General features: G+C 48.3%; 1 protein-coding gene across 1 annotated transcript in view; it reads right to left on the bottom strand.

The window, feature by feature from the left end:
- LOC140425425 (probable thiopurine S-methyltransferase) overlaps window positions 1-21,178 on the bottom strand; it is a 117,526-nt gene that overhangs the window by 60,297 nt on the left and 36,051 nt on the right. Inside the window, exon 4 of the mRNA XM_072509695.1 lies at window positions 15,511-15,643. Coding sequence (XP_072365796.1) covers window positions 15,511-15,643 — 133 coding nt within the window. The remainder of the gene's footprint in view (window positions 1-15,510; window positions 15,644-21,178) is intronic.

Here is a 21,178-nt window from a genome sequence, read left to right on the forward strand (position 1 = left end):
TATGACTTCATATGGCCCATTCCATTTTGGGGCAAATCCTGGCTTAACAGGTAGTGTTTTTATTAGGACGCGACTCCCCGCTGCTGGGACATGAGGGAATATTTCAAGCTCCCTTTGTGTGTCTTTTTGTTCCTGATTGTCTTTTACGAATTTGCACATCCCTTTTAGCTGGGTGCTCAGTTCCGAAACATATCTCCTGATTCTGTCTTTTAGCAGACCTACATCGGTCCCACCTGTTATGATGCTTTCTGGTAATTGCATCACCCGTCCTGTCATTAGCTCATAAGGGGTTAATCCGGTTGTCCGGTTTGTGGTAGCTCTTAGCCTCATTAATATAGTGGGCAACAGCTCTGTCCACATTTTCCCCGATGTTTGCATGGCTTTAGCTAATATATTCTTAAGTGTTCTATTCATACGTTCCACCATCCCAGAACTCTATGGATGATAGGGGATATGGAATTTTTGTTTTATCCCCATCAGCTTGCATACTGTTTTCATCGCTTTCCCAGTGAAGTGTGTCCCCTGGTCCGAATCAATGTGTAGGGGCACTCCCCATCTAGGGATTACTTCCTCTGCCAATATTCTGGCTACCGTGGTAGCAGTACAATTTCTGGGAGGGAATGCTTCTACCCACCGGATGAATTGGTCTATGATGACCAGACAATAAGTTTTTCCATGGGATTGTGGTAGTGGCCCTGTGAAATCCATTTGCAGGTGTTCCCAGGGTCCCTTGGGTCTGGGTTGGTGTCCCATTTTAATTTTTATGGGTTTACCAAGGTTGTGTTGTGCACATATCACGCATCGGTGGCAGTGTCGGGCTACGTCTCTTCCCATCCCTTTCCACCACCATTCTCTTCCTAAGCTGGTTATCATGGCCTCTCTACCCACATGCGAGAACCCATGGTGTAATTCCAATAGGGTGTTCTGTATGCATTCCGGTGCTATCACCTTATCCTCTCGTCTCCAAACACGATCAGCCCCTTTGGCTGCACCCTGCGCTTCCCATCTCTCTCTCTCCTCACTTGTGATGTTCTCCTGTAATTCCCTAATATCTATATCTTCTTCTACTGGTCCTGTAGCTAATATTGGTAGCTCGCTAATCGTTTTTTGTTCTAGAGCCAGTTGTCCTGCTGCATCAGCTGCTTGGTTTCCTTTGAAATTCAACCAATCCAGGTTGTCTCTTCCTGGCTCCTTCTGGTGCGCTTCAATTTTGATTACTGTGGCTTCTCGGGGTTTCTCACTGGCTTTTAATAGCGCCTTAATTCTTTGCTGATGTTTGATAGGGGTTCCGCCAGTGGTTATGAACCCTCTCCTTCCCCATGTTGTCATGTAATCATATATAATTCCAAATGCATATCGGCTATCTGTGTATATGTTCACGGTTTTTTCCCTCAGATAACTCTAGTGCCTGTGTGAGCGCCACTAGTTCAGCTACTTGCGCGGATTGACCTCCGTCAATCCTTCCTGACCTTATGTTTCCTAACTTATCATTCACCACTGCCCACCCTGTCCGGGGTGATCCTTCCACATATTTTCGTGACCCATCTACAAAGAGGGTCTCCTCAGCTGTTGTTAATGATGTGTCTTTTATTCGACCTTCTCCTTCATCTCTGTCTACATCTCCACAGGTGTGTGGCTCTCCTGTATCTAAAATCCCCTCTGCTGGATTCTCCCCTATATCTTTTACTATTACTACGGACTTGCTTGTGGGTAGGAGGACAGCTTCCCACTTAGCCCTCCTTATGTTCGAGACTGACCTCAATTTCCCCGTATTTAACATTTCCACCAAGGTGTGCTTGGTTCCCTGCCATCACTACTGGTTTGCTAATTCTTACGGCCCAGGCGGCACAATCTAAAGCGGCTATACATCTTGGCAACCCGGTGACTGTCGGTCCCTCTGCAGTCGAATAGTACCCCATGGGTCTCCTCTTGTCGCCATGGTTCTGTGTCACTACTGCGGAATAGAATCCTCCCTCATTGCTACAATGGATATGAAAGTCTTTATTTGAATCTGGTAACCCTAGTCCAGAGGCTGATATTAGTTCTGTTTTTAGTTTACTGTAAGTCTCTTCCTGCTCCGGTCCCCATTTTACAGGCTCTAACGCTGGTTTTCCCCCTTTGATTAGTCCCGGTATTGGTTCGGCCAATTTTGCGAACCCCGGGATAAAACTTCGGCTATAGTTGAATAACCCTAACACCTTCCTGACCCCTCTTATGGTGACGGGTTGTGGCATTTGTTGAATTGCCTGCTTCCGATCTGCTGGTATTTCTTTAAGTCCTTGGGATATAAGGTGTCCTAGATATAGGACCTGTGCCTTCCCGATTTGTGCCTTCTTGGGGCTTACCTTTAACCCTGCAGTTTCTAACTTGTGTAGGATTAGGTACAGTGCTGCCTGGTGTCCCGACTTGGACCCTGAAGCTATTAGGATATCGTCTACATATTGTAGGGCCGTGCTGCCCTCTGGTAGTTCTACCCTACTCAGGATGTCACTCATTACCCGATGGAAGATAGCGGGGCTGTTGTGGAATCCCTGTGGTAGGCGAGTCCACGTGTATTGTCTGTCCCCTACAGGCGAATTTGTCCTGGGATTCTGGATCCAATGGTAGGGACCAGAATCCATTGGCTATGTCCAATACCGTGAATATTTTATGTTCCTGCGACAATCCGTTCAGGATTGTCGAGGGGTTTGCTACAATGGGGGGCAATTTGGGCGTCATTTTATTAAGTCCGGTATAGTTTATCGTGAGCCTACAGCTCCCATCAGGCTTGATTACTGGCCAGGTTGGGGAGTTAGTGGTGCTTGTGGTCTCCCTTAGGATTGCCCTCTCGGACTTCCGGTTGCGGCGATGCGGAGCTAAGCTGCACATTTCGGCAGCTCCCGCGATAACGGACTTTTGGGCTCTACAGAGGAGCCCCAACGGAACTTTTTTGATTTAATCCCGTGTGGGAAGATGAAGTAAGGTCCCCCCTTACGTCGTATGGCCGAGATTAGTGGTGGAGCGCCGGAGAAAGAGGCTCTGGAGCAGCGGCAAAAACGAGGGGGAAAAAACAAGATGGCGGAGGGCGGAGATCGAGTAGCATGGGGGCCGGACCAGCAGGAGTTCCTTAAGCGCTGTGTGGAGGAGCTTAAAAAGGAGGTGCTGCGCCAATGCTGTTGGCGATCGAGGGCTGAAGGAGACCCAGAAGGCCCAGGTGGTGGAGCTTCGCGTGGTGAGAGATAAAACGAATGAGAACGAGGACGAGATCCTGGGCCTGGCGGTAAAAATGGAGGCGCACGAGGCGGTGCACAGGAGGTGGGCCGAGAGACTAGAGGTCCTGGAGAACAGGTCGAGGAGGAAGAATCTCCGGATTCTGAGTCGCCCCGAAGGAGTGGAAGGAGCTGATGCCGGGGCGTATGTGAGTACGATGCTCCATTCGCTGATGGGTGCGGAGGCCTCTCCGAGCCCCCTGGAGCTGGAAGGTGCTCACCAGGTCCTGGCGAGGAGACCCAAGGCTGATGAGCCGTCAAGGGCGATAGTGGCAAGGTTCCATCGCTTCGCGGACAAAGAAAGTGTTCTGAGATGGGCCAAGAAGGTGTGGAGCAGTAGATGGGAGAATGCGGTGATCCGAGTTTACCAGCATTGGAGCGCGGAGGTGGAAAGGAGGAGAGCTGGTTTCAACTGGGCCAAGGCGGTGCTGCACAAAAAAGGAGTCAGGTTCGGCATGCTGCAGCCTGCACGACTGTGGGTCACTTATCAGGACCGACACCATTATTTTGAAACGCCAGAAGAGGCTTGGACCTTTATTCAAACGGAAAAATTGGACTCGAACTGAGGGGCTGTGGTTGTGGGGGGAGATGTTGCTTGTATACGGGGTTGTAAATATGGATAAAGAATACTTCATGGGTGGGATGATGGATGGGGATGTGGGTAGAGTTCTGGTTAAAATTCCTTTTTTTCTTTTCTGTAGACGAGATGATGGGGAATGTGGCCGTCGGTGCTGGAGGGAGGTGAGACTCGGGGATGAGGGAACTGGGATAATGGCCGCAACAGGAGCTGTGCTGCAGGGGGCGGGGCTGGCTCAGGAAAGCGCGGGCGTTTTCCCGCGCTAAAGGGGGGGGGGGGGAGAATGGAGGAAGGTAAGGAGGAGGAGAGACTCCCACACGGGGAGATCAACGGGAAGGCGGGGGAAGCCGGGGTCAGCAGAAGTCAGCTGACTTATGGAAGTAATATGGAGGGAGCAAAAGTGCTAGATGCGGATCTAGCGGGGAGGGGAGGGTGGGGGACATTAGGGTTGCTGCTGCACTGTCCGAGGGGGAACTGAAAATGGAAGAGATGGTCGGGGCGGAGGTTCCCCGCATGGGGGACTGGAGGGTGCGGGAGGTGCGGGCACGGGACTGGCCTAAGATAGGAGATGGCTCGTCGGCGGGGGGGGGGGGGGGGGTAGCCACCCGCCCCCCCACCCCCAATCCGGCTGATCACGTGGAATGTGAGAGGCCTAAATGGACCGGTTAAGAGGGCCCGAGTGTTCGCGCACCTAAAGGGACTGAAGGCAGACGTGGTCATGCTTCAGGAGACACATCTGAAGGTGGCAGATCAGGTCAGGTTAAGGAAGGGATGGGTAGGACAGGTGTTCCATTCGGGGCTGGATGCGAAGAATAGAGGGGTGGCAATACTGGTGGGAAGCGGGTGTCGTTTGAGGCCAAGAACATAGTAGCGGACAATGGAGGCCGATACGAGATGGTGAGCGGTAGGTTGCAGGGGACGGAGGTAGTACTGGTGAATGTATATGCCCCGAACTGGGACGATGCTGGATTCATGAAACGGATGTTGGGGCGTATTCCAGACTTGGAGGTAGGGAGCTTGATAATGGGTGGGGATTTTAACTCGGTGCTGGATCCAGCATTAGATCGTTCCAGATCTAGGACGGGGAAGAGGCCGGCTGCGGCCAAGGTGCTTAGGGGGTTTATGGATCAGATGGGGGGAGTAGATCCGTGGAGATTTGCCAGGCCTTTGGCCAGAGAATTTTCTTTTTTCTCCCACGTACATAAGGCCTACTCCCGGATAGATTTTTTTGTTCTGGGCAGGGCATTGATCCCGAAAGTGGAGGGAACGGAGTATTCGGCCCTAGCCATTTCAGACCATGCCCCGCATTGGGTGGAGCTAGAGCTGGGGGAGGCGAGGGACCAACGCCTGTTGTGGCGGTTGAATGTGGGACTGCTGGCAGACGAGGAAGTGTGTGGGAGGGTGCGGGGGTGCATCAAAAGGTATCATAGAATTTACAGTGCAGAAGGAGGCCATTTGGCCCATCGAGTCTGCACCGGCTCTTGGAAAGAGCACCCTCCCCAAGGTCAACACCTCCACCCTATCCCCATAACCCAGTAACCCCATCCAACACTAGGGGTAATTTTGGACACTAAGGGCAATTTATCATGGCCAATCCACCTAACAGGCACATCTTTGGACTGTGGGAGGAAACCGGAGCACCCGGAGGAAACCCACGCACACACGGGGAGGATGTGCAGACTCCGCACAGACAGTGACCCAAGCCGGAATCGAACCTGGGACCCTGGAGCTGTGAAGCAATTGTGCTATCCACAATGCTACCGTGCTGCCCTAATCTGGAGGCCAACGACAACGGCAGGTGCAGGTGGGAGTAGTATGGGAGACACTGAAGGCGGGTGGTCAGGGGAGAGTTAATCTCCATCAGGGCTCATAGGGTGAAGAGAGAGGGCAGGGAAAGGGAGAGGTTAGTGGGGGAGATTTTAAGGGTGGACAGGAGATATGCAGAGGCTCCTGATGAGGGACTACTCAGGGAGAGACAAAGTCTCCAGACGGAGTTCGACCTGTTGACCACAGGGAAGGCAGAGGCACAGTGGAGGAAGGCACAGGGGGCGATATACGAATATGGGGGGGGGGAAGGCGAGTCGGATGCTGGCACTTCAGCTCCGTAAGAGGATGGCAGCGAGGGAAATAGGTGGAGTCAAGGATGGCAGGGGAACTATGGTGCGGAGTGCGGGGAAAGTGAATGAGGCATTCAAGGCCTTTTACGAGGAGCTGTCTAGGTCCCAGCCCCCAGGGGGAAAAGAGGGGATGCGACGATTCTTGGACCAACTGAGGTTCCCGAGGGTGGAGGAGCAGGAGGTGGCTGGTTTGGGGGCGCCAATTGGGGTGGAGGAGCTGGTTAAAGGACTAGGGAGCATGCAGGCAGGGAAGGCCCCGGGGCCGGATGGGTTCCCGGTGGAGTTTTATAGGAAGTATGTAGACCTGTTAGCCCCGTTGCTGGTAAGGACCTTCAATGAAGCAAGGGAGGGGGGGACCCTGCCTCCAACAATGTCGGAGGCGACGATCTCTTTGATCCTGAAGCGGGATAAGGACCCACTGCAATGTGGGTCGTATAGACCGATCTCGCTCCTCAACGTAGATGCTAAGTTGCTGGCAAAAATGTTGGCTACGAGGATTGAGGACTGTGTCCCGGGGGTGATTCACGAGGACCAGACGGGATTCGTAAAGGGTAGACAGCTAAATACCAAAGTGCGAAGGATCCTAAACGTGATAATGATGCCATCGGTGGAGGGAGAGGCGGAGATAGTGGCAGCCATGGACGCGGAGAAGGCCTTTGACCGAGTAGAGTGGGAGTACCTCTGGGAAGTGTTGAGGAGGTTTGGGTTCGGGGGAGGGTTTATTAGTTGGGTTAAGCTCCTGTATAGAGCCCCGGTGGCGAGTGTGGTCACGAACCGGCGGAGGTCGGAGTATTTCCGGCTGTATCGAGGGACGAGGCAGGGGTGCCCCCTGTCCCCACTGCTGTTTGCATTAGCAATTGAACCTTGGGCCATGGCATTAAGGGAGTCGGGGAAATGGGAGGGGGTGGTTCGAGGGGGAGAGGAACATCGACCTGTTGCTGTATGTGGCGGATCCAGTGGAGGGGATGGTTGAGGTCATGCAGATCCTAAGGGAGTTTGGAGACTTTTCGGGCTATAAGCTCAATGTGGGAAAGAGTGAGCTCTTTGTGATGCATCCGGGGGATCAGGGAAGAGGGATAGACGACCTACCGTTGAGGAGGGCGGAAAGGAGCTTTCGATACTTGGGGATTCAGGTTGCTAGGAGCTGGGGGGCACTGCACAAACTTAATTTGACGCGGCTGGTGGAACAGATGGAGGATGATTTTAAAAGGTGGGACATGTTGCCACTCTCGCTGGCGGGCAGGGTAGTCGATTAAAATGGTGGTCGACCCGAGATTTCTTTTTGTATTCCAATGCCTCCCAATTGTGATTACCAAGGCCTTCTTTAAGAGGGTAAGCAGGAGAATTATGGGATTTGTGTGGGCGAGCAAGACCCCGAGGGTAAGGAGGGGGTTCCTGGAGCATAGCAGAGATAGAGGAGGGTTGGCGTTGCCAAACTTGGGTGGCTACTACTGGGCAGCCAATGTGGCGATGATCCGTAAGTGGGTGATGGAGGGAGAGGGGGCGGCGTGGAAAAGTTTGGAGATGGCGTCCTGCAAAGGAACGAGCCTGGGGGCGCTGGTGGCGGCACCGCTGCCGCTCTCGCCGACAAGGTACACCACGAGCCTGGTGGTGGCGGCAACGCTAAAAGATCTGGGGGCAGTGGAGACGGCACAGAGGTGCGATGGGAGCCTCGGTGTGGTCCCCGATCAGAGATAACCATCGGTTTGTCCCAGGAAGGATGGATGGGGGGTTTCAGAGCTGGCATCGGGCAGGGATTAGAAGAATGGGGGACCTGTTCATCGATGGGACGTTTGCGAGCTTAGGCGCGCTGGAGGAGAAATTTGGATTACCCCCGGGAAATGCCTTCAGGTACATGCAAGTGAGGGCGTTTGTGAGGCGGCAGGTGAGGGAATTCCCGCTGCTCCCGGCACAGGGGATTCAAGACAGGGTGATTTTTGTGCGTATGGGTCGGAGAGGGCAAGGTGTTGGCGATATACCAGGAGATGAAAGAAGAGGGGGAGGCTTTGGTAGAGGGGCTGAAGGGTAAATGGGAAGAGGAGTTGGGGGAGGAGATTGAGGAGGGAGTATGGGCTGATGCCCTAAGTAGGGTTAATTCCTCTTCCTCGTGTGCCAGGCTTAGCCTGATACAATTTAAGGTGGTTCATAGAGCGCATATGACGGGGGCGAGGCTGAGTAGGTTCTTTGGGGTGGAGGACAGATGTGGGAGGTGCTCAGGAAGTCCGGGAACTATGTCCATATGTTTTGGTCATGCCCGGCACTGGAGTAGTTCTGGAGGGGAGTTGCGGGAACAGTATCTAAGGTGGTGAAAGTCCGTGTCAAGCCAAGCTGGGGGCTAGCACTATTTGGAGTGGTGGACGAGCTGGGAGTGCAGGAGGCGAAAGAGGCCGGCATTCTGGCCTTTGCGTCCCTAGTAGCCCGGCGAAGGATCTTGTTAATGTGGAAAGAGGCGAAGCCCCCCAGCGTGGAGGCCTGCATAAATGATATGGCAGGGTTTATCAAGTTGGAGACAATAAAGTTCGCCTTGAGAGGGTCTGCGCAGGGGTTCCACAGGCGGTGGCAACTGTTCCTGGACTATCTCGCGGAGCGTTAGATGAAGGTCGGACAGCAGCAACAGCAACCCAGGGGGTGGAGGGACATCTTTTGTGTGGGGGGGGGGGGGGGTAATCTGGGGGGCATTTGAGCAAGAAAACACATGAATGATCCAGAAAACTGACATGTACAGGAGGAATCCAATGTACAAAGTTCTGTATCATATTGACTTGCCATGTTCATGTCTTGCTATGCGAGCTTTCTTTCTTTTTTTGTTACGGGGGGGGGGTTTGTTTGTATGGTTGAAAATTTTGTTGAAAAATTCTTAATAAACATATTTTTAAAAAAAAGGATTCCCCTCTCCACTAACCCTTTGACTATTTCTACTACGGCCTTTTCTGCCTCTGGCTTAATTGGTTACTGTCGGTGGGGCTTATGCTCTGGTCCTGGTATCCTTATCGGGTCTGTTTTAGTCAGTTCAGTATCTAATTTTGTCTCCGCCCACACTCTGGGGCTGGAAGCACAAATGGCTCCGAACCCCCTCCGTCTCTAATTCCCAATTTCTGGCGGTGACTGTGGCCGCCTTAATGGTTTCCAAGTGATTTGTAAGTTTCCCTATTTTAGTTTTCCGACCGTCCAGTCTTGGCCAAATCAATTCTCCCTTACAATAATCTATTAAAACTTTATATTCCGTCATTCAATCATTTCCCATTATTGTACCCTTGTTATTTTGGCATACATAGAATCTCATGGGTGTATACAAATTATTTATTTCTACTAACGTGGTTTTGCTCAGGTAGGCGGGTGTTTTGTTCCCTCCTATCCCGGTTAGGTGAATCATTTTGTTTGTGTGGGGTAAGGGTTGGTTGGTAAAAGATATGGATGCTCCTGTGTCCACTAGCATCTCACATTGTCTGCCCCCTACTAGTGCAGACACATAGATTCTTCCCTTCTTTTTACCCTTGTGAGTGGGGGCTGCAGACAGTCAGCCCTGCTGACCTCGGAGGTTCCGTGATCCCTTCGATTCTGTGGTGGTCCTGGATCGGGTCGGGGGTCTCCCATGCTTCTCCCAACACACTGCCTCTGAGTGTCCATACTTATTACAGTGGCTGCAATGCTTCCCACTGTCTCCTGGTCTGTCTCCTTTCTGTGGGGCCCCGCAATCCCTCGCATAGTGCCCTTGCCGGCGAAAATTGTGGCAGGTCAGTTTCGGCTTGACCCAGTTCCCGTTACTGGGGGTCGCTACTCTTTCTGGTCTTGCTCTGACCTGGGATGTCTCATCTACCTGTACACCGCTAGCCCACTCTACCAACTCGTCGTAATCCTGGGACATAATCACTCCCATTTTTAGGATACCCCCGGTTACTATGAGTAAAGTGTGCTTTCTACTGGAGGGACTTCACTACCTCCCAGCCACTATTACTACCCTAGCACCGTCTGTACGGCCGCAGCTGCCTCCTAGCAAAGTGTGCTCTCTACTGAAGTGACTTCACTACCCCCCAGCCACTATTACTATTCCAGCGCCACGCTATCACTACCGTCTCTCAGGGTTTGACTTATACTCACGGTGTCCACTATTACCACCTCGGCAACGTGCTTCTCCACCGGAGTTCGGCTCTAGGTCAGAGTTGATCAGCTCCTTTTCCGCACCGCTAATAAGACATTGGACAGCCCAGTACCCACCTTATGCTCTATTTTCATACAAGAACTCTGCATTTGTTCGCCACTACAGAGTTCGGGGTTAGCCGATTTCTGCCACTTGTGCTTCACAATCCTTAGTGCCTTTGGAGCCTCAATGCCCACTTCAAATCCTAACCTTCGCGTGGGAGATTCCTCCTCTTGACAGCCAGTCTAAGGCTGGGCGTTTGGGACATCACTACCTTGTCCGTTTGTTGATCAGCACAAGCCACAAATCCTTAATACTATCAGCAGTTAGTACCAAACCTGATCTATTATCATGTCACTATACAGTCAAGACTTATATCACTATGCTTATCACTATAGGTACCTTATTTTAAACTGCACTTTTTGACCAGCCTGACTCCTGCAGATTCGAAACGATCTTTACCCCGGCTTTCCGATCGAGGCCTTCGATCGGAACTCACCAGAAGTAGGACTCTGCCAGACTATGCCAATATGTTGTGGAAAAATCAACCACTTCAAGAGTCAGACTTGCTGTGTTCAAATAAGTGCAGTTTTATTGTTACACGAAGCTTCGGGAGAAAGCGTATGTACCACGCGGTACAGTAGCCAGCCTTTCTCCCGGTTTGAATGGCAGTCATTCATTTTATACTTTGGGTTCACAATGAGCCCAGATACAAAACAATTATCACCTTGTTATCTTTAAACAGCCACTTCGGGTTCACAATGAGCCCAGATACAAAACAATTATCACCTTGTTATCTTTAAACATTTTATAGATTGTACATCGCTATTTGTAAGCGTTTTGCCATTTACACATGGCCACAGTCAAAGAGGTTTTACAGGTTACAGGCAGCAGCAGTAAAGTAGTATCGATTGTCCCTTTGTTTTAGGAAATGGCCCAAGACATTCGTATTAGCATATCATTGTGTACACCTTGGCTGAAGTCAGCTTTATTCAAGTGGTGTCCCGCATTTATGTATTTCTTAATCTTCCTGTCTGGCTACCTTTGTCCTGGATCTGTACCTATCTGTCCTACTGGCACCCCGCTGGACTCCAGGCATCAGTTATGTCTGCTTTATTCTCTGTGTCTCCATCTTGTGTGTCAGGCAGCCATCTTCTGTGCCAAGTGCCCTTCTGAACCATTTCCCACTTCAAGTATAATATAAATTAGTTCTGGCTACAGATTTTGCTGATGTTGGGAGAAACATTTTTTTTAAACTTCCTAATTGTGAAAACAAAAGAGGTAACTAATTGTGGTAATTTCTCTTTCTGCCCATTACCTTTTTGCCACAAGATGTTCACAATAAAACAACCTTACAATACCGCTGTCAAAAATGACATTGCGTGGTTTGTGCTTCCCTTTTATTAGAAGATCCGATGCCATATGAAATGTCCTAAAAGTTAAATTTAGAATGAAAGCAAAATCAAAAGATTTGCCTGCTCTATTTGCTCTATTCTATATATATATGTATGTTTAATGTAAAAACATGTAGACTCTAAATTGAAACACTAGTGTCCAATATATGTTTCAATTATAAAAGTGACCTCATGGCACTAAATATCCCCTTGATATAAACAGACCTTAGCACTGCTGCCTCACAGTGCTGAGGACCAGGGTTCGATCCCGGTTCACTGTCCATGTGGAGTTTGCACATTCTCCCCGTGTCAGCGTGGGTCTCACCCCCACAACCAAAAGGTGTGCAGGATAGATGGATTGGCCACACTAAATTGCCCCTTAATTGGAAAAAAAATGAATTGGGTACTAAGCTTGATCTCGGATTTAGCCTCGGCCATTTGAGCGTCAACAGAATGGCACCTTAAGATTATTTACCTTTCCAGCTGCACAGGGGAAGAGGAAGTGTGCCATCTTTATGATAGTTAAATTCCTGCAAGCTTTATGGCACAGGAGTTGTAATATTGCAAGACAAACATCATTCAACTATCTATGCCATACAATCTATGTAACAGTCAAAGCAAGGAATTATAACTCCAATTGCTGAATGAAGCAGAACATCCACGTGTCTATTTGTGTAAATGGTTATACACAAAGAGAATGTTGTAAAGTTATAGCTGGCAGGGTAACTCACCTGTTCTAAAAGCAGACCTATAGTTTGAGATGAAAGCCTTTTTTAAACAAATGAATTTCTTCCTCATACATTTTTATCATGTAATTGTCTTTCAGCCTGATTGACAGATATAGTAAGAGTCACGAAGGGCAATACTTTTCAGGCATTTACAGTTCACAACTTAGTTGACTGTATGTAGCCTGGGAAGAAACAGTTGACAGCTACAGTCAATGCAGAACATCTTTGGGTGCCTCCTGAAACTGGCAAGTAGAAGTCCAAATAGTTTATAGACATATTTTGTCAGATCTATAATATTTCATAACTCAAGTGTGTGGGTCAGATTTTGAGGTAAGTGGTGAAGTGGCAGCACTCACTCCTGAGAGTACCTCAGAGAAAGCTGGCCACAAAACAAAACACTTTGGTTGCACCTTTCCTGATGTTCGTTTGATTCTAGTGTGAATTATAGATTTCTAGTGTCCAAAATGTCTCATCATCAAGCAGACTAATCAAAGCAGAATATTCTCACAGACAGAAAGTTGGAAGTAACAAGCAGGTTACCTCATTCACTTTTAAAAATTTTATAGGAAGTTAAATCAAGATTGGGACATACTATAGCCACCTGGGTTGGCCACTTCCCGACTTAAAATGGAGATCCACAAAGGCTGCAGGGAAATTCAGCCAACACAGGCAGAAACTAGCAAGTGCAGAAATCCTGTGTATGAGAACTTGCAAAAGCCCAGACAGCACTGAAATCACAGCCATCTGCATACTAATGAGCGATCCCGGGAACAATCAAAACATTTAAGGTGAATAAGGCCAAGCCAGACTCCTCGGCGCCAGCAGGAGCGAAGACAAAGGAAGGCCAACGGACACTCAGGGACTGCCCAGCGATCAGGGAACAACTCCAGTATTGGAGAAATCGATCCAAGTGATCGGATCGCAGTCCAATCACTTGGAACCAGGTACGGGGTCTGCCCAAAGGGGAGGGAAGCCCATGGGGACTATAAAATAGAGTCCCCAAGTTCAAATCATCCTTCTTGGCAGGGTCACTCAGCAGCGAATCAACCCTTGAAAGTGAACTGCCCAAGCTGCCGCATCAACCAAGTAAGTCTCCAGTCAACACAGGCTACGAGATAGGCGCTCCTAGCTACCAGTCCATACCAGCTTTTGAATCCTGCAGACTCAGATTGGACGAAAGGCCATTTGTTCCCCTGACCTGGTGGGCCAATTCCGAAGCTAAGTATAGGCCTTTTAGTGATAGAGAATAGTCTAGAAAGTAGTTTATGCATGAGTAGTGATTTACTGTGTATAATAAATGTGTTTTGATTTGAATCTTACTAATTGGTGTGTTGAGTTATTGATCATTATTTGAACTTGAACCTCGTGGCGATATCATAAAGATACCTGGCGACTCTAGAGCAAAGGTTATAGAAACAGAGCAAATTCAGTAAAGACCCAAGAGCCAACCAAAGTTAGCAACAATATATGAGAGTTTAAGACTGAAGCTAAAATTTCAAACTTTTTTTGAAAAGAAAAATAGAATATCTAAGGAACATTTATAATGGAATAGAGAAATTAGACATTTCACAAATCTGAAAATAAGTTTCCAGGACCAGAGGTTGTTCATTAGTAATTATGATTTGATATGCCATTAAAACCTCATTCAATAAGGTGTCACTTTTTCCTTGGCGTTTTGTGAGAATGATGGCATAAGAAGTGGATGTTCATGTCAATTTTCTCATTGATTTCTATCTATGAGGACTTCAACAGGGCACTCTTTGAGGCACAGGGAAACCATACCATTGATAGCAACTGCTACACTTAACAGCACCTGTGTGGATGTCAAGAGTTGCTGTCAGTTTCAGAGTATTGATGGTAAACACCAACAGTTTTCCTGCTATTTGTTACAAATGTTACATAAGGTGGTTTTGTTTTAAACTGTCTCTTTTAATTTAAAGTAAGGCAGAATGTTGGGCTCAGGTTGGAACTCTGAGAAACACGAAGTGCTAATTTTCACACCTTGATTGATAAGGGGGGCAGCTGGTCTTGTTGAACAGAGGCTCACAGTTTCAGTGAGACACTGAAACCTGGAGGAGAAGACTCAAAACAGTGAGCACAAGGAGAGACTGTTTTTGTGTTAACTACCAAGTAAAATGGTGGTGAGAACAGATTATCTGGTTGAAGAGATGGGAGCTGTAGAGATTTAAGGACTCATGAAACAACAGAGGGTGACTTGCTGCTGGAAGTCAATGTGATTATACTCAGGAGGATTGAGTGAAGGGACTTTTAGAGGATATTAAAGGACCCAAGCTGGTGGGACAGGGAGGGAGGGCCTGTTGAATTGCTGAGATTTGGGATTTTATCAGAAGGTTACAGATGTGATGAGAGTATGGCATGACGGTTAATCATGACACTGGGTTTTTAGTTGTGTTGATTGATTAATAGGGGGTATCTTTGCTGTAGTTTAGTATGTTACTAGCTCCGAAGTAATGTTTAATTAATGTTGCTTTTAGTTTGTTTGTTACAGGAAAGGTTTTAAAACATGAAATTCTGTGCCTCTTTGCAAAAGTCCTTGGGGAATACATTTCTGTTTTTAAAAGTTATTGGCCTCTACGGAGATCATAAACACATTACATCTGAAAAAGGCGGCAGTCAAAAAGGCAAGTATTCCTTTGTGGAATCCCTAATGCAATGATTAGTTTCTAAACTTTGTACAATTACTATACAAATTAAGTGATGCTAATAAAGGCTGATCTCAGGGAAATTAAGTGTTTCACTGAATGTCTTGAATTAAACTAGAAGTGCAAAAGCTAATATTCTTACCATGGGGTAAGTTTAGATAAAAGATGAAATGTAGAAATTTAGTACTGTTCTGGGGTAAATATGTGGCTTGGTCAAATGTAATTTGCATCCTAGTAGTTACTTTATTGCCATTTTAGTCAAGTACAACAACTTAATAAAGAGGAATTTAAACATTATCACTGGTGGTAATCACAAACTTAGTAATCTTACTCTGTGGCAAACGTTCTGACAGTAATGACAGCTTTTTACCCTAACTCTAGTTTAGTTAAAGACATTCAGTGAAATACTCAAATTTCTCCAGGATCAGGATTTCAACATTTAAATTTTAACATTTAGTTTGCACAATAAATGCATTTACTAAGTGATTGCAACTTGATATCCATATTTTCCAAATACATGCTTGTGGCTGTGATCAGCTACATGCAGAGTTTTAAAAATTCAGAAACACCATTGTAAATTCATATTATTCCCACTTTTTTTAAGGACTCCTTACAGTAGAAACAAAACATTTGACATTATCTTACCGTAAATACTTCTGCACCTGGTATTCCTGGAACAGATCCCTGGGTGTAGGACAAATTCTGTTCTGCAAAGAATTCTTTTATTGCTATTTTAGATACTTCCACACCAACAACAGTGTGTCCCTGTTCAGCAAGCCTACAGAAAATTAATAGAATAAAGAGGCATGACCAGTTTATAGCCAAGGAACAAAAACAACTTGCTATATATTTATATTGTTGCTCTATTTACTTGCTATAAATATGGCGGTTAATAAGGTCGCCTTTCTTAATCCTAATTCTGAGTATGCTTTCAGAGTCGCCAGGTATCTCTCGATACCGCCACAAGGTTCAACCGAATACCGATCAAAGAGCCAATACACCAGTTAGTTAGTTCAAAGTCAATACTACTTTATTTACACACAGTATGATTTACTCAATAACACTACAGGCTAAACTATTTCTATCACTAACACCGATACTTAACTTTGGGTGCCCACTTAGGTCAGAGGAACAATGGCCGTTGTTCGGATCTGAGCCTGTTGGGTTCGAAGAGGTAACAGGAGTATAGCTAAGGTCGTCCATCTGGTAGCGAGCGTTGAACTTGAACTTACTTGCTTCTGGTGGTGCTGGTAGAAGGGTCTCGCCGCTTGAGAGCCAAATCCAAGAGAGCGAACCTTTAGAGGGGTTTCTTCTTATACTTGGAGGGGCTTTGTGTGCTTTTAGGCGGGCCTTAAACTTGGTCCCAATTAATTGGGCAGCTTCTCGATCATTGTCATCGATCTAAGCCAATAAAGGGGCGGGTGCCTTGATGGCTGGGCGTGTCCTAAGTGGCCGTTGGCCTTGCTTTGTTTGTGTCTTCTGGTTGGGGTAGTGGCGCCGGAATGTTTGAGACAGTATCGGCTACCTGAGCATTAGTCCTTTGTTCCTCGGAGATGGGCCATCAATATGTAAATCGACCCAGAGTTTCGGTTCCGTCTGCTGACTGCCTTTCAAATATACATTTAGGCACTGTGCCTGCTTGTTGTTTTGTATTGTCCATCTTTCCCTATAGGCTCTGCGAGTGTCCATTTTGTATACTGAAAGTGGCCATCCCAGATGGCTACAACACACACACACACATATATATATATATATATATAGTCCTCCATTTTACAATCAGTTTAAAATGCAGTCACAGATGTAATGTAGGAAAACGCAGCAGGCACGTGGCCCACAGCAAGGTTCCACAAACAGCAACAAAATAGCAGTTAGTTAATCTACTTCAATGGTATAACGAGGGTCACTAATTCATTATCTTCTCAAATAACAGAATCTTGTAACTCAAAGGAAGAAAAAGAACACACCTCATTCTTAACCAGTGGTTCCAAAACTGTGGGGCCAAAATTGGGGAAACAAACAGCAATTGGCATCACAAGCTTCCCCTCCTCCAAGATTACAAAGGCCTCCATACAAAGGCCCAGGTGATGTCCAGTTCATCTCTCAATTGCAGACTTTATTTTTTTCTTCTCAAGACCATTTAAAAACATTGCCTGCAGGGTCTCTGCCACACACAGACAGAGGCTGTCAAACTCCCTGCTGGCTACCATTGGCATGTTGATCTTTGTGTCTGGATTGGGAAGAGGAGTTTATTTCCAAATCCAAAGATGTGCAGATTAGCTGGATTGGCCATGTTAAATTGGCCCTTAGTGTGGTTGCCTAAATTGTCCAAAGGTTAAGTGTGTTACAGGTATTGGGTGGGGAGTGGACCTAGGTCGGCTGCTCTTTCAGAGGGTTGTTGCAGACTTGATGGGCTGTGCACTGTAGGGATTCTATGAATGTGTGTACAGGTGGGTGGGGCTAGGGGAGAGGCTGACTTTTTTTAGGGGGGGGAAAGACGGACTAATTACAGAGTGGGTGGGGGTGGGGGTGGGGGTGGGGGTGGGGTGGGGTGGGGGTGGTGGTGGGGGGTGGGGGTGGGGGTGGGGGTGCGGGTGGGTGGGGGTTGGGGTGGGGGGTGGGGGTTGGGGTGGGGGGTGGGGGTTGGGGTGGGGGGTGGGGGTTGGGGTGGGGGGTGGGGGTTGGGGTGGGGGGTGGGGGTTGGGGTGGGGGGGGTGGGGGTGGGGGGTTTGGGGGGGGAAATGGAGGCTTCACCGAAGGTTCTGTCACCAGGGACCATGGAAAACCTGGCTAAAATCTCAGTCGCCAGTCACTGTCATGTTCGATGCTTGTTCAGAACCATTTCCATTTACCAGTTTCCCCAGGTTACAAGGAGTGTGGCTCCACATTCAAGTGAGTTACTTATCCTGTGAATTAAATTCGATAAAGCTGCATTGTGTGCTGCAGAATTCACTGCAAAACTGAAGCCTCTGCACCTGTAAATAGTACTTTGTCATTCGAAATCCTCAGTAGAAAATTAGAAGTTTATTTAACTCGCCTCACATTAAAATTAATGATGTCAAGTTGATGTCAAGATGACCTCTAGGGAAACTTAGATGTGATGTTGCTGTAGATAAGTTGTAAATAATATCTGTGGCCCCCTGGACAAGTTCTATGGGCTGGCATGGCTCAGGTGAAGCAATGAACAGGAGAGTACCTAAAATATGTTTACAAAGTACTCTAATTACATAATTAATGTTGCTGTGCTGTTTTGTTTATGTTGGCTTTTGAGGGCATGTTAATTTTCAAGAGATAAAATTGGGTCATGTTGGAAAATAGTTTGGAAAGAACTGTCTTGGCTGTTCATAATCTCCTCTCTTTTTATCATCTATCTTCCTCTCTTTCTATCATCCTGTAGCCATCTGGGATGGCCACTTCCGATTATAAAATGGACACTTGCAAAGAATGCAGGGAAAATTGGACAATACTAAGAAACAAACAGGTGAAAGCTCTGTCTGTTGATTAGAACCTTAAACTCTCAGACAGGACAGAAATAACCAAGCAATCGACATACTAATGAGCCATCTCCGGGGACAAAAGGGAAACATTTAGATACACAGTGTTAAGGCAGACTCCCCGGCGCCAGAAGAGGCTAAGACAAAGCAGACTAACAGTCACCAGGACACACCCAGCGATCAGGGAACCACCCCTCTATTGGAGGAAAATCGATACCGATGATTGGGAAAGACCCAATTAGTTGAGGCCAAGTGCAAGGCCCGCCCAAAAGAGCGCGAAGCCCTTTTGGGTATAAAAGGAATCCCCCAAGGGAGAACGCTCTCCCTTGGCTTTGGCTCTCAGCGAAGAGAGAGACCAGCCTAGCAGCTACAGCAGACCAAGTAAGTTCCAAGTCAACGCACGCTACGAGATAGACGCTCCTAGTTGCTACCCTGTAAACAGCTCAACCCAGCAGCCTCAGAACCGAGCAACGGCCATTGTTCCTCTGACTGAGTGGGCGCCCAAAGCTAAGTATAGGCTTTAGTAATAGTGGTAGTTTAGTTTGTAGAGTTTATGCATGAGTAGATTTGACTGTGTGTAAATAAATGAGCATTGCTTTTGAACTTACTAACTGGTATATCGAGTCATTGATCAGTATTCGGTTCTGAACCTTGTGGCGGTGTCGAAAGATACCTGGCGACTTTTGAGCAAACGTAATTCAACAGAGCCAACCAAACATTAGCAACAATCCTCAACACCGGTGCCCCACAAGGCTGTATCCTCAGCCCCCTACTTTACTCCTTATACACCTATAACTGTGTGGTCAAGTTCCTCGCCAACTCGATTTTCAAATTTGCTGATGACACCACCGTAGTGGGTCAGATCTCAAACAATGATGAGACAGAGTACAGGAATGAGGTAGAGAATCTGGTGAACGAGTGCGACAACAATAATTTCTCCCTCAATGTCGAGAAAACAAAGGAGATTGTCATCGACTTCAGGAAGCGTTGTGGAGACCATGCCCCTGTCTACATCAAAGGGAACGAAGTAGAAAGGGTCGAGAGCTTCAAGTTGTTAGGTGTCCAGATCACCGACTTCCAGGTGCGGCGATGACCAGCTAAGTCGCACGTTTCGGCAGCTCCCGGTGGAACGGACTTTTGGGCTCTTAATAAGAGCCCCAACGGCAATTTTAACGGCTAAAAACACTGTGCGGTAAACCAGAAGGGAATTCCCCCTGGACACAGATGGAAAAAGGAGAGGAAAGTGGCCGGATTGCAGAGGATCCTCTAGAGCAGCGGCAAGGAAAGCAAGCACAAAGCAAGATGGCGTCGGAAGGTGGCCGTCTAGTATGGGGCCCTGACCAACAAGAGTTCCTGCGGCGTTGTGTGGAAGAACTTAAAAAGGAGATGAAGAAGGAGCTGCTGGCCCCAATATTACAGGCGATTGAAGGGCTAAAGGAGGAACAAAAGACCCAGGAGCAGGAGCTTCGGGTCGTGAAGGCAAAGGCCGCTGACAATGAAGACGAAATACAGGGCCTGGTGGTGAAGACAGAGATGCACGAGGCACAACACAAAAGGTGTGTGGAAAGGCTGGAGGTGTTGGAGAATAATGCGAGGAGGAAGAATTTAAGGATTCTTGGTCTTCCCGAAGGTGCGGAGGGGACGGACGTCGGGGCATATGTGAGCACGATGCTTCACTCGTTAATGGGATCGGAGGCCCCGACGGGCCCATTGGAGGTGGAGGGAGCTTATCGAGTTATGACGCGAAGACCGAGGGCTGGAGAAATACCTCGAGCCATAGTGGTGAGATTTCTCTGATATAATGACAGAGAGATGGTCCTCAGATGGGCGAAGAAAACTCGGAACAGTAGGTGGGAGAACGCGGTGATCCGCGTATATCAAGATTGGAGTGCGGAGGTGGCGAGAAAGAGGGCGAGTTTCAATCGGGCCAAGGCGGTGCTTCACAAAAGGAAGGTCAAATTTGGAATGCTGCAACCGGCAAGACTGTGGGCCACACACCAAGGGAAGCACCACTACTTTGAGACGGCAGAAGAGGCGTGGACATTTATTGTGGAGGAGCAGCTGGAATAGGCGGGCCAGAAAAAGAACGATTGGGACAAAGTGGTGGTGTGATTACGTGGGGTGAAGGGGGGGGAAAAAGGGGGAAGGGATGATCTCTCAAGTTGTTAATCTTGCAACCCTGTAACTTTTCTCTCTTCCCCATGTCGTGGGGGGGGGGGGGGGGAAGGATGAGGAATTGTGGGCGCCGGCCATTAGGGGTGGGGCCAAGTGGGGAATGCGGGCTTTGTTCCCGCGCTATGGTAATCATGGCGTGAACAGGGAAGCAGGAACGAGGGGGCCTCGCACCGTGGGGGCCGAGGTCACAGAGTTTGCTGACTTCTGGGAGCAACATGGGGGGTGCAATTACGCTAGAAGAGGATCTAGCGGGGGGGGGGGGATTAACTGGGTTGCTGCTGCTGGGGAGAAGGGGGAGCTGGTACGGGGTGGGGTGGTCGAGGCGGGAGGGCGCCGTCGGGGGGAGATAGGGCTACGTGGGAACCGGGTGAGGAGCTGAATTAAAAAAGGGGATGACTAGTCGACAAGGGGGGGGGCGGGGGTAAAGAGCCCCCCAACCCGGCTGATCACGTGGAACGTGAGAGGGCTGAACGGGCCGATTAAAAGGGCACGGGTACTCGCACGCCTAAAGAAATTAAAGGCAGATGTGGTTATGTTGCAGGAGACGCATTTGAAACTGACAGACCAGGTCAGACTACGCAAAGGATGGGTGGGGCAGGTGTTTCATTCGGGGTTAGACGCAAAGAACAGGGGGGTGGCTATATTAG

The sequence above is a fragment of the Scyliorhinus torazame genome, chromosome 6 (genome assembly GCF_047496885.1).
Source record: "Scyliorhinus torazame isolate Kashiwa2021f chromosome 6, sScyTor2.1, whole genome shotgun sequence".
NCBI lineage: Eukaryota > Metazoa > Chordata > Chondrichthyes > Carcharhiniformes > Scyliorhinidae > Scyliorhinus > Scyliorhinus torazame.